Source organism: Lepisosteus platostomus, chromosome 10, assembly GCF_059453375.1.
Source record: "Lepisosteus platostomus isolate fLepPlt1 chromosome 10, fLepPlt1.hap1, whole genome shotgun sequence".
NCBI classification, from domain to species: domain Eukaryota; kingdom Metazoa; phylum Chordata; class Actinopteri; order Semionotiformes; family Lepisosteidae; genus Lepisosteus; species Lepisosteus platostomus.
Window position 1 is genome coordinate 52,159,855 of NC_142620.1, and position 16,262 is coordinate 52,176,116.

At 50.7% G+C, this 16,262-nt stretch overlaps 1 protein-coding gene and 1 long non-coding RNA gene across 8 annotated transcripts in view; one reads left to right on the forward strand and one right to left on the reverse strand.

Moving 5' to 3' along the window:
• The window catches only part of brwd3 (bromodomain and WD repeat domain containing 3), a 34,992-nt gene extending 28,768 nt beyond the window's left edge, over positions 1-6,224 (reverse strand). The window contains exons 1-10 of one of the 2 annotated variants that reach the window (XM_088597129.1): positions 5,989-6,121; positions 5,786-5,844; positions 5,658-5,687; positions 5,388-5,447; positions 3,445-3,595; positions 2,886-2,984; positions 2,475-2,635; positions 1,941-2,162; positions 882-982; positions 120-190 (exon numbers count right to left, since the gene is read on the reverse strand). In XM_088597129.1, the coding sequence (XP_088453255.1) occupies positions 120-190; positions 882-982; positions 1,941-2,162; positions 2,475-2,635; positions 2,886-2,984; positions 3,445-3,595; positions 5,388-5,447; positions 5,658-5,687; positions 5,786-5,844; positions 5,989-6,022 (988 nt within the window). In that variant the 5' untranslated portion in view covers positions 6,023-6,121. Of the gene's footprint in view, positions 1-119; positions 191-881; positions 983-1,940; positions 2,163-2,474; positions 2,636-2,885; positions 2,985-3,444; positions 3,596-5,387; positions 5,448-5,657 lie in introns of both variants that reach the window. The other variant, XM_088597128.1, reaches the window with a different exon arrangement.
• On the forward strand, positions 5,696-13,235 carry LOC148653990 (uncharacterized). 6 transcript variants are annotated; one of them, XR_015924899.1, is made up of 6 exons: positions 6,568-7,772; positions 8,734-8,975; positions 9,541-9,738; positions 11,064-11,240; positions 12,100-12,223; positions 12,835-13,235. It is a non-coding gene; the product is annotated as an uncharacterized LOC148653990 (long non-coding RNA). The 6 variants fall into 6 exon arrangements; XR_015924903.1 differs by lacking the exons at positions 6,568-7,772; positions 12,835-13,235 and adding an exon at positions 5,696-5,833 and having other exon boundaries at positions 12,100-12,286; XR_015924898.1 differs by lacking the exon at positions 12,835-13,235 and having other exon boundaries at positions 12,100-12,286.
• Positions 13,236-16,262: the final 3,027 nt, after the last annotated feature.

Consider the following 16,262-nt stretch of genomic DNA (forward strand, 5'->3'; position numbering starts at 1 on the left):
TGCAATTAAAACAATCGAGTCCATTAAGTTAGCATACCGGGCTCCCTGCCCGGTCGCTGGGGCAACCCGCCAGACGTGCCCTCTGCGCCGCGGACAGGGCTGGGATCTGGGATACTCACCGCAGCTGAAGGAAGAGCAGGAGATCTGCGCCCCCGGCCGCGAGCGCTCCGTGAATTTGAAGGGCCGTTCCCTGCAGGGGAAACGGAGATGGTCAGTTTCATCGCGGAGGAGGAAGCCAGCGTCCTGCAAGCGCAGCGTTTCGGAGTGGAAGCACTGCACATTCTCCAAGCAGGACGGCAAGTGAAAAAGTGGCGAGATACACGTGCATCAACTCCTTGGTCTACAGAAGGGATGCATGCCTACTAACGTATTTCTCAAGCAAAAACTCACTACATCTTCAGATCAGTTTAAAAATGAGCCTAGATGACCTGAGATAATACCTAATATCTGAATCGCAGGTAAAGGCGTGTGGTAAGTAAATATATTTATAAATGATGTAACAATTCTTACTATACTAAAAGCACAGCGGTCTAACAATACAAATGCACTGACAAGCACTTTCTCAATATCATAATACAAATCCACTTGTACCTTAACACACACAGCCACATTAAACGCTTTCTATATACGACCTTCTGAATAAGATGACTATATTACCACACGATGCACGTTACAGAATTCGAGCTTCAGATTAATCAAGGCTAGCTCGGGTATTCGGGATGATTATTGGAGTGACGCAAGCCCGCCGCAGTAAGCGCAGTAAGGCGATGCCCCTGCCCCTTCTCCTCTTTTGCAGCCGCTGCACAGCTGGGCTGGAAGGCGGAGCCGCGGGAGGGGAGGGTCCTGGGCGCCAGTGTCCCCGCGGAGCCGGCCACACTCACGCGAACTTCATCGTCACGGAGTGCCACTGCCAGAAGCACACCGTGCCGTCGGCGCCAGTGGAGGTGAGGTACCGCGCCGTGCCCCTCGCGGCCGGAGAGAACTGCGGGGGGAGAGGAGACGGGGCCGTTGAGTCTCGTCACGAACCGCGCTTCCGAAAACCCGCCGGCAGCACCCCAGGCGGGGAGCCGAAACGCACCCCCCCCGGCCCGCCGCGCGGATGCAGACGGCGGAGAAACGGCGGCGGCGGGCGGGCGGGTGGGTGCGCTCGGCCCTTTCCAGTGGGCAGCGCAGGAGAAGCATCAGCGCGCTGCAGCAGCAGTCCTCACAGGGTCAACGGAGGACCTGGAGACGGCCAGGGAGCAGCTCCCGCTGTCCGATCGAGGGGCACGCCCGCAGGGCTTCAGGGGGATGTGCCAGTGTTGGAATCTACCCCAGATCACCACCTGATTCCCGAACCTCTTCCGGGTAGGTGAGGTCAGAGGAGAGAGCACCTGAGTGCACCTGCGTGGGGAGGTCTGCCGTCTTTAAACCCCCACCCCTCCTGCCGCACCCCATAATCACGAAACAAATAGTTTTACCCTTCTACGGCGCCCACAACGCCTCTCGGCGCTCCACAAAGCCAACAAGCCCACAGTCACAACTGAGAGAGAATTCCTCAATTCCCCTGAGCCCTGCCTCCTTCCTTGTCCCGTCATAGATTACATGTACTTCCCTTCTGCAAAGAATGGAGCACAGGAAAATCTTCCAAGACGGTTTGCTTCTAAAACAATCTCCCGACTCTGCAAGCCTGACACCGATTGTGGGGGAGTTTTGAAAACAGGGGGCAGGGCAGCAAAGGACCCCCGCCCCACTGACTGAACACGTGACGTGGAAAGTTTCTGTGACGTTTTCAGACGTACAAATGCGCCGTGTGTCTAGAAACTTTCCCCCCCAGGGGACGAGAAAAGCTGGTCTCATCTTAAAACTGTGGTCATCGAGGTAGCCGATGCCCCGTCACCGTGAGGGGCCGCTGGCAGCCTGTGCACCGGCCCCAGCGCGGGGGTTACGCTGGCACGCACCTGTATGGAGGTGATGGAGGCGGCGTGGCCCTGCAGCACGGTGACGGGCGCGCAGGTCCGCAGGCACCACACCCGGATCACCTTGTCGCAGCTGGCCGAGGCGATCATGGTGTTCTCGTAGTTGACGGCCATGTCCGAGATCTCGGCCGAGTGGCCCCGCAGGGTGGAGAGGAGCCGCCCGTTGTCCGTCGCCCAGACCTTCACCAGGCAGTCGTCCGAGCCCTGCGGGCACAGCACACGCACGCCGCTGAGCCAGACCCGCGCAGCGCGGCCAAGCTGCTCGCTCGCCACCCGCGGGCGTGACCTCCAATTCACACAGCTCAGGACAGGGGAAGCACGCCCGCCTCTTCTCAAAATAAAAACCGCCGCAGAAAGAGCCTGTCGCTCACAAGTAAAGGCTTCGGATGCAGAGTGTGCACAGCTGTCACACACGCGGCCACTTAACGAAACTAATATTCGTATCAAACACAATCACCCCCCCCCCCCCGCCTCATCAAAGCACACGGCCAGTCAGCCCGAGCCCCCCGGTCGTACCGTGAAGATCCGGCGCCCGGTACGGTCAAAGGCCACGCAGTACACCGACGACAGGTGCCCCAGGATGCGGCGGTGCATCTTCATGTGCTGATAGGTGGAGAAGGGGAGGGTGTGGCTGAACCGGGCGGAGCCGGTGGTCCGCCGGGCGCCCATGATGGTGACTGGCGAGAGAGAGAGAGAGAGACGAGCAGACCGCTTGAGCAGGAGGCACTGCGAGGACACCGAGACCGATTATAGTCAGGAACTATAGTCGGGCCCTCAGCTCACAATGCGGCTTTTTACCGTCATCCGCAAGCCCCAAAGTCGTGACCTGAGAGTTTCAACGAAGGAGCAAAGGGACAAGTTAAGTGCCGGGAAACACTCGGAGCGGTGCCAGTCAGCCGGGAAGGCGAAGGCGAAGGCAGGGCTCACCGATGCTGGGCGGTCTCCCATAAATCAGGGGGGGTTCTGGGGGTCTCCCCCTGTGCAGAGCAGCAAAGGCTGAACCACTCCATACTGTGTGACTGCACCCTAAAAGGAAAGAGACAGACGGGATTACTGCCAGCAGGCCCCACGACACTACCTAACTCCCCAGCAGAGAAACCTGTCGCACTCCAAGGCTGAGCAAGGCCCGCATTTAACAACGCTACCCACGTTCTCCCCGAAAAGCATTCAAAATCCTCAAAGGCACCGGCGGATTTAATTTGTACCAAACAGGGAAACGCAGAACCAGTGGGCACAAGTGGAAATGCATTGGAAACGGAGAACTGGAGGCACTTCTCTACGCAAAGGGTGGTGGGAGAGTGGAACGCGTGAACCAGGCATGCTGTTGAAGCCGACACCAGGGCTTGAGTCAGGGGAGAACTGGACAAGACCCTGGGATTAATTAACCAGTAAAGACCGAACAGCCTCCCCTCGATTGTAACTGCTGGGTTCCTAAAAGGAGTTTTTCCCTGGCTTTCGGCAGGGCAGCCCACGAGTGGAAATGTACCTTTGGCAGTGCGCAGAAGGGACTGCCTGCCGACCCCCAGCAGGGTGTGCACCCCCGGGACGCTGGGGGGTACCTCCTTGTCCAGGAGCGGCCCAAACCGCTGGCAGATGCGCAGCAGGTAGTCCGTGGGGATGTGCCGATTGAGCTTCACCTGCGCGGGGAAACAGGAGGGACAGGACACGGGCGCGAGTGAGCGGGGAGGCCGGGGACGCGACCTGTCCTGTCCGCGCGCTTCTGAAAGACAAGCCCCCCCCGGTACAGCCTGACAACTCACGAAACCCCACACGGAGCCACTTGCAATAAAAAAAAAAGTCAAATGAAATGACCTCAGTAACAAACTCACTATTCTTCATGAAGGCACATAATAATAATTAATAATTGGGAAAGCCAATGGAAAAGACAGTATGGACAGGAAAGACACACAGGTTGCCATCCCAACACTAGGCAGCAGGAGAAATCCCAACAACACAGCGTCACGAAACATTAATTATAATAATTGCTTACACTTATATAGTGCTTTTCTGGACACTCCACTCAAAGCGCTTTTACAGGTAATGGGGATCCCCTCCACCACCACCAATTGCACATGCAAGGAGCAATTAAAAAGACAAAGCAACAAACAATAAACTACACCCCAGAGGTCTGAACGGAGCCAGGTAGTTTAACGGTAAACATGTCGAGCAGCTCCAGGGGACCCACACCTCAAAAACAAAAACACAAGAATGCAAAAATACCCCCTCAAAAAAAAAAACAACCTGAAGCAAGTTAGACCACAGGGGTTAAGTCTCATTCACAAGGGCCGTTTTCACAAAGCCTGACTGGACTGGTCCTGAATTCCTGCATCTGGAGCTAATTCAGGTAATCTAGCGCAACAGGTACAGGAGCCCCCCAAAGCAGAAACGGAAACAGGCAACGTTTCTCAGACTGAGCTACAACGTTACACTTTTCCACTGGTGTAGCTCATCAGGCTCAACTCCTACACATCCAGACACCTCTTCTATATAACCCAGCAACAAGTAATCACCTGCACTACACCGAGACAACCCACTGAAAGGATGCATAAGACACAGGTTGACTATAGGCGATGCAGATTACGACAATACACAAGATTATTGAAATTTGGTTACGACTTCAGTCTGTTTCGTAAACACTAACTTTTCACAAACACGAACGCATTCGGGATGAGGGCGGGAGACTCATCGCATCGGCGCAGCATACAAATGCCAGGGAAACGCGTTTCTAAATGTCGGATCTGTAGAATTTAACCGGCCACGAACTTTATACCAGGGCTGAGGCTGAGGCAGTAGCTATAGTGTGGGGTCCGAATCGATCGCACGGGGTTTTAGAAGGAGCACGTCAGAGTACTTGAAGCTACAGGCTCTGTCCCCCCCCACCACCAAATTGGTCATTACGTGTTTACATGCACGCAACACGGCGGGCTGGCTGCCTTTTGTGTCTGACCGGTTATGCCATGCACTCGCACACGACAGTCACAGCCGAGCCTCCCTCGCCGCCTCCTAGCGTCCGCTGACCAGCTGCACGCGCACCCGCTGCGCGACTCCGGCGTCTCGCCGCCACCGGCCAATCAGGGCGAGGCTCCGATCCCCCCGCACCGGCTCGCCACAATGGTAACTGGCTTCCGATTGGCTGGCGGCGGAGGCCGACGTCACTCTCTGCCCTCCCCCGTCGGAGCTACGTGCCCTGGGATAACCCCCTCCCCCTCCTGAGCCAACACAATAAGGCGTTCATTTCAATACAAAATATCCGCTTCTACACACGGAATTTCTCCAAACCCGAAAGCTCACAGGTGCTTAAAACCTGCCCCCCAGCACCTCGCCTGAAATTATATTTCGGTTTTTTTAAAAAAAAAAGATCAAAGTTAACTCCACAAACACACAACCGTGAGCACAACTTTCTCGTTAAAAAAATAAATAAAAACTCACCCAGTCTTCAAAGTTTCTTTTATATTGCTTCCCGTCCCAGCTCCATCGTCTGGGAATGAGCTAAAAGACGAGGGGGGGGGGAACGAGTTTTTGTTTTAAAAGCAGGACCGACGCTCGACTCCGAACAGCCCGCAGATCTGTTTCCCGTCTCCAAAAAAAAACCCCCCTCCCCCGCCAACAGGACTGAAAATGATATAATATTAAGTAAGAAAAGCGATATCGCGGAAACGAGACGTGAGAGGGGAGTCGAGAGAGAGCGGCGCTGCCTACCTCGAACTCTTCCAGTTCCTCCACCAGGACCTGGAGGAGAAACACACAGGACTTTCTCAGCACCGCAGACCCGAGAGAAAAGGCAGAGAGATGTGTCGGCGGATCGCGGTTCTGCACGCCGGCCTTACCTGGGCCGATTTCTTGCACGGTCCGGACTGCAGAAACCTGGCGATGAGGTAATACAGTTCTGAAGAGGAGGAGGAGGAGAAGAGGGGGGGAGAGTATTAAAAAGCCATTTACTCGCGCAAACCCCTCGCACGGCGGACGGCAGCATCTCCGCTTTCGGGCGAATAAAGAAACAATTTGAAAAGAAACGCTCGGCGACACCCACCGGCTTCGATTTGGGAGCATTGGACTTCTGCCATCTCTCGACCCGGACGCCGGCGCTGCGCCTCCGGTTGTTGTATTTGTTTGTATTGGGAGGAAAAAAAAAATTGCCCCCGTAGAAAGCGTTCCCCCGGCGTTCGGCCTTTTTTCCTTTCTCAGGCTTTTCGGAGCATCAAGCCTTGGTGCGGATGGGCGCGCCCCCTGCCGGCCGCCGTGCGCACTCGCTGGGGGCTGCGTCATGCTGGTGAAGCGGCTGACGCTGCGAGGAAGCCATCTTGGTGAAGGATAACAACGAAGGCATCATGACCACCCCCCCCTGCTTCCTATCTCTCTCCTGTCCAGTAGGGAATGCCTCGCTTAAGCTACTAAGATTTAAAAACAATCTTGGTGAATTGGAAAATAAAAAAACAACCACGGCTTCAGGGCTCGTGGTGTATCCACACTGATGTGAAATAGTCTAGCCGGAAGCCTCAGTCCGTCCTCTACACGTGAAGTTCATACAGAAACAAGTGTAAATACTGTAGTGGGCAAATTCAACAGGAGTTGGGCGTCTAAAAGTTCGCCGCCGGGTCAAAGTAGCGTCTAGGCAGTATGTAGTTAACGAGGTGGATTTCTAAAAGCAGGAATTCAGAGTAGACAACGCACATTCATAAGCTGACACGAGTCCTGGGGGGTCGGCCTTTGCACAATATCGGTGTCTTTTGCGACGTGGGCTTGTGAGATTTGAACCAGCTCTGTACCACAAGCAGAAAACTAAGCTGTGGATTTCGACTCTTCCCCATCTAATAAAAGACTGTTTCATATCACGGATTCCGTTTCACTAGACTGAGGGGGATCGAGTCAGTGATTCTGGACTGTGAACCGATTTTTTTTTTAAAGTAACTTCCTAGATCAGCGTCCTTCCTTGACAGACCAGCTAAACCTACCCCAGGTAGGTTTCAGAGGCGCATCACGCAGCACAGCGGAGGGAGACGGATGCGTCTGGGATAGTTTCAGATAGGGGGCGCCCGCGGGCCGCGAATTCGCCATTGTTTCGCTCGGAGGAGACGAGCGTTTGTGTTGCAAAACATTTCACCTTCCTCGAGCTGCCGCTTCGCTGCGTATGCCGTGTGTTTCATCGAGCTCAGCCCACAAAGGAGAAAAATAGAAAAATTAAATGAACAAGCACGCAGGGCAGCTACGCCTGGAAACACAAGTCGTTTTCGGAGCGGGCAGTCCGACAGTCAGCCATCTGCCTGAGCCGGATAATTCCCCATGCACGTATTCTGACACCTAATATTATTATACGGCAGCCATGATAGTGCTGCCCGGATTATGTTATTGACGAAACGCAATGCAGAAGCAACTGGAAGGATGTGTTTCAAGCCCCTCTGCCTAACCCTCGCCTCACATTCCTAAATAGGTCATTTAGAAAGCGACCTACTTTAACAATTAGTACCGGTAAAAAAAAAAGCAACATCAAACAACAGTCTTTTTTTTTAAAAAAAAACATAATTCTCCCAGTGATAGCACAGCGTTTTGCTTCCCATCCAATGGCTACCTGTCCCCATCGCGAAAGCGTGTCATGTCTGTAAATGTTACGCAACGATCTACAGAACAGGACGCACAGGTTCCCTGCTTGGAACAGCTTGACAGCCCAGGCGCCATAATGCAGATTCAGTCCTGGTGCCCACACATCAAGGGGAAAGGAACCCTCGTCCTCTACAATATATATATAGAGCTTATTATATTAATAAAGTATAATAATGTAATAGCCAGGATGCAGGTTTCTTCACTTTTATATGTCAGGTAAGTAGTAAGCAAGTGGTGTAAGTAATAGTGGTATCTACCCTGTTTGTCCATGTAATGGGTTGAAGGTCACTCACACAGGTGAAGGCTGAAGGCTTAGCTGGTGTGTGATTGACTCCAGAGGAAATTGTTTCTTAGGAAATTGTTTCCAGCAGCCATATCACTCTGCAACTCACACCTGGTAACCCACTGAAGCTCAGCAGGTGTGAGCCTGGCCAGTACCTGGATGGGAGACCTCCTGAGAAAAACTAAGATTGCTGCTGGAAAAGGTATTAGTGGGGCCAGCAGGTGGCGCTTACCCTGCGGTCCATGTGGGTCCTAATGCCCCAGTATAGTGACGGGGACCGTCCTTCGGATGAGACATAAAACCGAGGTCCTGACTCTCTGTGGTCAATAAAAATCCCAGGGCGTCTCTCGAAAAGAGTAGGGGTGTAACCCCGGCGACCTGGCCAAAATTCCCATTGGCCTTTACCAATCATGGCCTCCTAATAATCCCCATCTCTGAACTGGCTTCATCACTCTGCTCTCCTCCCCACTGAGAGCTGGTGTGTGGGGAGTGTACTGTGAGCGCAGTATGGGCTGCCATTGTGTCATCCAGGTGGGGCTGCACACTGGTGGTGGTGGAGGGGATCCCCATAACCTGTAAAGCGCTTTGAGTGGAGTGTCCAGAAAAGCACTATATAAGTTTAAGCAATTATTATAATTAATGTTTCGTGACGCTGTGTTGTTGGGATTTCTCATGCTGCCTAGTGTTGGGATGGCCACCTGTGTGTCTTTCCTGTCCATACTGTCTTTTCTATTGGCTTTCCCATGCAAGTCTCTTTCTTTGTCCCATACCACCGTGTGTGAATCATTAAGTCATGGAGCTTTAGATACACTGTCTTTATATTGTCCTTTGGTTTTTAGGCTCTTTTTCTGTCCCTCTTTAAGGAATCCTACCCAATACCCTTTTCTCCTCTAGGCAGGGTGAAAGGTCAGAGGGGAGTCCTGGGTCACGCAGGCAGGGTCAGGAGGGTGGGACGTGCTGTTAGGGCTCAGGTGTTCGGGACACTTTCCACACCTGACGTCAGCCAGCTCCTGGAAAGGAGAGCTGGTGCCTCCATCTGTGCACGGGCACATCCGTGAGGGATGACGTGGAATGGATCGGGATGTGGTTTCAGGCTGGTATCCCCCACTAATCCCATATATGCAAACACTAATGAGGTGAGTTCTCTCTTATCTGCAAAGCACTTTGGTTTGTTTTAAGATAAAAAGAGCTATATACATGAAAGGCACTATTAATATAGCAGTGCCTGGAGACAAAGCACTGTAGCATGTGCAGTATGTGTGTTCAGTCCCTGGCTGCAAATCACATTAATCTTCGCTAATCAAGCCGATAATTAGCTCACTTATGTAACGCAGAGCTCAGCTGAAGTGATGACCAGGAAGACCTTGCAGGTCTGTGAGGTGGGAGATCTCCCTTGTAAGATATCGGTTCTGCCTCTTCTCTGCGGTCCAGGTAGCCCTTTGAACACGGGTTCAGCAGAGCTGGGATCTCAGGGATCTCAAATCAGGGTCCCGGAGAGCTGCAGGATCTTATCATTCCCGTTACACCTCAATTAGATAAGTGAGACTTTAAATCAGCAGATTCGCACAACAGGTGCTACCTCTACCTTTTTTTTAACATATAGCATTACTCCTGGGACATATGTGCAGTTTTTTTATTGATGGGATAAACTAACCAAGATCAGTTCCACTGATGAAGGATCATGTGTTTGAAACCTGAAAGGTGTGAATTCCCTGCACAGCGGTCCTGTGGTCTGCAAGCAGAGCTGCCAGCTAGCTCAAGCCAGCGCAGACCTAGAGTTGTCAATCTCCTGTATTTCCAGTACTGCCCCAACAAGCCAGCGTTCTGCACAGCCGCCCGAGCAGGCCCGGCCTTTAGGCACAGGTGCTGGGACAGCGCTGACAATCTTGCCTCTTGCAGGTGCGTGAATCGTGCTTATCAGGCTGTGATACACCAGCGTCACGGGCTACTTCAGCTGGGGGAGGAGGACGGTTCATGCAACAGCCTGTTCCTGCCCGAGCATCTATCCGCCTGACACAACATCGAGGTTTTAATCATCAGTCCCCAAAACAAAGAATCCCCTGGTGACCATTCTCTCCAAAAGAATTCTTTGGCAGCCCGCCCACTTTCTTTAAAAAAGAAATGGTCCTTTAGTCAATTTAAAGTAGAAGGCAGACTGCTATTTTTAGCCTTGCATTTGAATGAAAGAAAGGGGAGAAAAAGCCAGTGGTAGACCAGTGAGCAGCTCCAAGAGGAGTGATGTAATTGTTTTGACAGCCGGGGCGGCTCTGAGTGAAAATATGTAGTCTCTTACTGTACAGTCCACGGGCATCTGGTCAACAGACAGACTGGCACAGACTGGTAGTTTAATAGGAGGTGCTCCTGAGCCTCTAAGATATGAGTCATTCTCCCTGTCTCTTCACTGTGTGAGCCCAAATCCTGCTTCTGTAAAACCAAACCAGCTGGAGCACCACATCTGGAGTGCCCTGAGATTATGGAGCGCGTATGGCTGTTATCTCTGTCCCGTGTCACACCTGACAGACGAACGGTGGGATTACTACCTTCTGTCTGAGAATCTTCACCCTTCCCGCTGAATTGTATTCTCCGCAGTTTCACACTGTGGAAATAGGAAACCCTCCATACCAAACAAGATGAAGAGTTCCTTAAAAACAGGAAAGCAGACCAGACTCCGTTTTAGGAGTAATCTTAGGAGGACAGTCTGAGTATCAGATGCAGTAAATGCATACAAAACGTGGAAACACGTAAGAAAACGAGAAAAAGGTATTTTAAGGGTTATTGCTGGCAAATACAAGACTTCCTAATGAGGAATTCATTGCTGAAGCCTGCTTTTAGGTATACAGCAGCTACTTAAGTGAATTACACATGCAAGGGACTGATACATATTCATGCTTTAAATTATGTTAATAGAGCAACTAATCCAATGTGTGTGGAAGTGCATTTAACACCAAGACCAGAGGACACTTCATTGTCCAGAGGGCTATGGGGGTGTGGAACAGCTGTGTTGTTGAAGACAGTTCCCTGGATTCTTTCTGACTATCAAATGGGCTAGTTGGGCTGAAAGGCCTCCTCTCATTTGTAACTGCAAATGTAACAAATGTGTAATTTGTCTCTTATAGAGCCAGCATTTTACATGTCTGAGTCACAGGTCCTGCACATGTGCCATGCAAATATCTGCGGGTCAGATTTGCATGCATCTTCAGTTCACAGGTCTCTTTTGCACTCAGATGGACTCTCACAAAAGGACACAGCATGACGAAAAGAATGGAAAAGTGACCCAGCACACACACACAGAGAGTGGAGGTGTGTCTTTACAAACGAAGCGGCACTCTGTGCAAATGCAAAAAAGGCCTGGGACAAGGAATAACACATTTCAGGTGCTGAGCAGCTAAATATCAAAGTGGGTAAGAGAACTGATCAAATAACCCTTGCAAATTAATTACTCCATGGTGGTGTGTTAGTATTATTTGCAGTGTATATACAAATGTGTTCATTTAATCTCCATTCCATGTCACATGTCTCTGAGCTCTCAAGATTAGAGGACCAAACAGATGAAGGCTAAAACAGAGATACCTTCATGCTGTATGTTCCTGTTGCAGTTCTTATAACTCCTCATGTACAGACCCAGTCTGTATGGTGCTGTATCTATATGTACAGTACAGTCATCGTATACAGAACTAGGCAGTATGGTGCTGTAACAGTATGTAAAACTCATTATATACAGATCTAGGCAGTGTGGTGCTTTATCTATATGTACAGTACAGTCATCGTATACAGATCCAGGCAGTATGGTGATGTAACAGTCTGTACAACTCATTATATACAGATCCAGATTGTATGGTGCTTTAACAATCTGTACAACTCATCATGCGCACATCCAGACTGGATGGTGCTGTAGTAGTATGGCCAACTCATCACACGCAGAAACAGACTTTGCAGTCCCGATAATTGGGTCACGTTCATTCTGCTCTAGTTGCCTGATGGTGCTGTGTGGCCCAGGGGCCGATGGGATTCCTGGCAGTGGTGATCGGGTCCTTGCTGTGTCTATGGCACTGGTGTCGCCCTCAGCCTCCCTCCCCCCAGGGGTCTGCTCTGTGAGCACGCATTGTTAAAGACCGCTGTCTACACCAGCACTTTATTCACAGCACACAGACCTCCAACCACCAGAACAAAGCTCCTCTTTAAAAAATAAATAAAAACAAAGACATTTCTTTGGCTTATTTTTGTCATGTTTTTTTTTCTTGTTGGATCACTCGGCCTAAGAGACTGCAGGCAGACTGAGTGGGAGTGAAGAAGCACACTGTAGCGATCTTCCTCAGCAGCCAAAAGCAACAAAAACTCTCAAGTGAAGCTTCCGAAAGATAGCGGAGCAATTCCATTCTGTAATGTATGTACAAATTAGATTCTTTCTCTCCTTTTTTTTCCCAAATAAAAACAGATGGCCCATGAACGTTCTTGTTTGTAGACATTATGCTTTTTTGTCTCTAGTGTTCTAATTCCAAGCAGGAATTTAAAGCAAAATGGAAGCACAGGACTAGTGTATTAAATCACAGAGAATTAAGAAATGAAGCCCTAATTATCCAAACTCTTTCACTTAACTGTGCCTGAAAACCACCCGTCTTTTTTTGGAAGAACATCATTGTACTGCCTAATTCTCAGGAAAAAAACGATTGCATCAGGTTTATTTCCTTAATGACACAGGACAGTCTGTCCAGCTGGAGGTCATTACTGCAGAAAAAAATAAGCAAATGAATAAACAGGCCCAGTGGTCTATAATCTCTGGCTTTCACCCTTACCTGGCATTTAAAGTCAGCAGCAGAACATCTGACAGAACAGTGTTTTTGATCCAGTGCAGAAATTGTTCCCTTTTGATGTCTAAATGCAGTCTAACTAAAATTCCATATTCATTCTTAACTATAAAAGGGGAGGGTTCTAGAGAGCTGGTGTTATAATCACCTGAATCAGCTCGTTATTGGCTTCACTGGATTGGTTTAACAGCTTGTTCCAGCTCTTCAGTGCTGCAGCTTGGAAGACACCTGGGAAACCTGCAGACACCCCAACCTCCCCTGCACCAGATTTGGGCACCCCCTGCTTTATGATGAAGAACTGCAGTTTTGCACGGAAGCAAAAGCAAATTGAAGCTGGGTGTGCAAATGATCGACACCCCCCATGCTGTGTGATCACGCCAGCACTGTTTATGTTCGGACAGAGATCCTACCGGTTGTCACCAGGCCAAGAGCTTGTCACAGTCACATACACGTGAAATCCATCAAGTGTCTGCACTGCATAGCTCTTGATCGCTTACAACCTAATTCTCCAGACGTGCAGTTTGTAAGGGACAGGTGGGTCTGGGCTGAAAAACCCTGCTACCTTTATAGTTGTGTGCGCCAATGTCTTTTCTCAATAAATGTAAAACTTGGAAAACAGCAGTGATTTGCTCCTCTCCTGCCTAGCCTTATGCACATTATGTAAGGAACCAATCACTAATCAATAACAAATGATTGCACGAACATGTGAATTAAACCGTACAAACCCCCGCTCGTGCCTGGAAAACGTGGAAGCAGACACACATCGTCCTACCTAGTACATACTGTATGGGCCTCGGCAGCAATGGTGACATCAAGAGCCTAAAACGAGTCAAGGTTTTTTGGTTCCAGCTGAAGGACAGTCCCTGCTGGCCAGGTTGATAGAACAGGCCTTTGATCTTGGCTTTCTGGGAGCTTCAAACGCAAGCTGACTTCAAGAACGGTACGAATTCAATTCCGCCACACACAACAGCTAATAGAAACTGGCAGACCCAGTGTACCGTTAGTTAAGGGGCAAAACCAAAACCGTTTCCTGCCCAGCTTCCCAGTTCTTCCCTGGGTTTCGGACCTGGAGTGCTGTCTGTGTGGAGTTTGTATGTTCTCTTCACATTCGTGAGGGTTTCCTCCAGAGTTTCCTCCAGGTGCTCCAGGTTTCCTCCCACAGTCCAAAGATGTGCTGGTAGGTTAATTAACCTCTGGGAAAACCGGCCCTGGTGTGAGTGTGTGTGTCTGTGTGCACTGTGATGGACTGGTGACCCATCTAGAGTTGTACCCTGCCTGGTGCTTACTGGGATAGGCTCTGGCTCCCCTGTGACCCTCAACTGGAAGAAATGGGATGGATGGAGGTAACCGACAGCTACGGTGCTCCAGCCTCTCTGCTGTGCAACAGAGACGGGAGTGGAGCCATTTCCCAGTCTGTGTCACCACAACCGCAGGCCTGTGTGGGTGAGGGTGCGGACGCGGGGACTATCCTTCATTCAGCCGTCCTACAGAGCAGTCGGAAATTCCACACGGCTCATCGCTACGCAACTCGTGTGCGAGATTCACAGCGGACGTCCCGTTGACACAACAGATCCACCTGTAGCGCGTCTCTTCAATAAGGTGGTGCTGCACCTGCTCCAAAATAGAGGGTCAATCTCAGTCTGTGGGAATCTGTTACGATTATAAGGGACTCTCTCTGATGCACCCGAATGTGAGGGAGGAGGTGCAGGCTTCCACAAATGGCCTACAGCACCCACGAGGGGGCCCACAAATGACCAGGTGCACAGTTCAGAGCCTGCCGAGAGCCGAGCCGGAGATGCCCAGCGGGGAAGACGATGACTGCACGTAAGAAGCTGTATTCTCTTTCTGGGGGCCACCTGCTGCAAAGAAACAGCTCTGTTGACTGTTCCTTGCGGGCCCGTGCTTACAGGGACACCCCCAGCAACAGTCTGCATCCTACCAGCAGCGGGGGAGGATCCCTCATTTCCGCACTACCGCTGTTCTGCCATTGGGATCTCGTTCCCGGGCTTCGATGGGCCTGGACCTCTAGAGCTGCAGCACGCAGGGAGGGGAGCGAGAGAAGCAGGAGAAGGCAGCCCGTGCCGTGGAGAGCAAGAGAGCTCACTGGCGGCTGAGTAGGAGGCAGACTGGGGCAGCAGGGACAGGCGGGGCAACCGCGACGGTAAATTAAACACAACAAGGGGTGAAGATGCTGCTGGCCGTTTGCGCACAAGGGCCCAGGTTCGAGCACTCTCTGGAAACAAACTGCCAGTGACGGGATATATGGCATCTGGAGACCCAGGCCAGACAGCCCGACTACCGGCTCACGCAGGGGGCGACGTACAGCTTCCAGACAATGTAGGGAAGTAATTAAAAAGGCAAATGGTTAGTTAGGATATACAGTTAATAGCACAGAATTTAAAGGATGTGTAAGAATTGTGCAATGCACTAATTAAGCCTCATTTTGAGCATTGTCTGCAATTTTGGTCACCATGGTGTAGAAAAGATATCGATGTTATGGCACCCGTCCAGAGAAGAGCGACCAGATGCACCGTGGGACTTAAGGGCAAGTCCTCCACTAACCGGCTGAAAGAACTGAATCTCAAACTACGTGGGGACCTCGTGCAAGTACTCCACATCCTCAAAGTCAACCCAGTGGACTTCAAAGACGACACAAACAGGAATGATGTGGAAGTGCGTTTCAAACACAGAGAAGAGAAAACACTTCCTTTATGCAAAGAGTGGTGGGAGTGTTGAACAGGATTCCCCGCCGTGGACCTGAATCCGATACCTTGGCTTCTTTCAGGCAAAAGGCGGACGAGATCCAATTAGTTACCAAGGCCACAAACAGGCCAGATGGATCAAACGGCCTCTCATCAGTCACGTTGCTTGATGAAGCACCAGCCCAAACGCACGCACAGGCGCAAACGTCAAAAACTGTTCAACAGGAACCCGGAGAGACCCCGAAAACAGGAGGCGTGCAAGCAGACTCCCTTGGGATCCCCCCAGGAAATCTGTTGGAAGAAAGTTGTTGGATCAATTGGGCACCAGTCATCAGGCAAGGAACCTTGGCTTCTGAAGAAGCCTAAAGAAGGCTCCTTCAGCTGAAGAAGGCTCCACGGAGAAGACACCTGAAGAAAGCTCCAAGGCCGAAACGTTGTATTCTCTTTCTTCTTTTTTTCAGCATGGAATAAACCTATTACTTGTTCCTTTGCAGCCTACACATGCTGACGCAGCCACCCACCTGAACTATCAGGCAAGGAAGCTTAGTAAGGGTCTCCTCTTACCACTAGCTTGAAGAGACCCATTGCCTTCATCGTTTTGCTCACTTTTAGTTGTCTGGAAGGTCATAAGATATCATTTTCACGATAGGCCAACGGGTCTACTTTTATGGAAACGACGTCCCTAATCAGACCAACCTCGTTCTACGCCGTAGCCATCAAGGGTGAACACACCTTTGGGAATATACACAACCAGCCAAAAACAGAACTATACAGGATCCAATGGGCCACAACTTTCTGCATCCAAATACAGTCTAAGTAACATGCATCCATGTTAAAGTCTCCATATCTTAAAAACAATGCAAACAAGCCACTCTGTACCGATTTTACGTAAAAAATAACCAGATCCGCACCATAA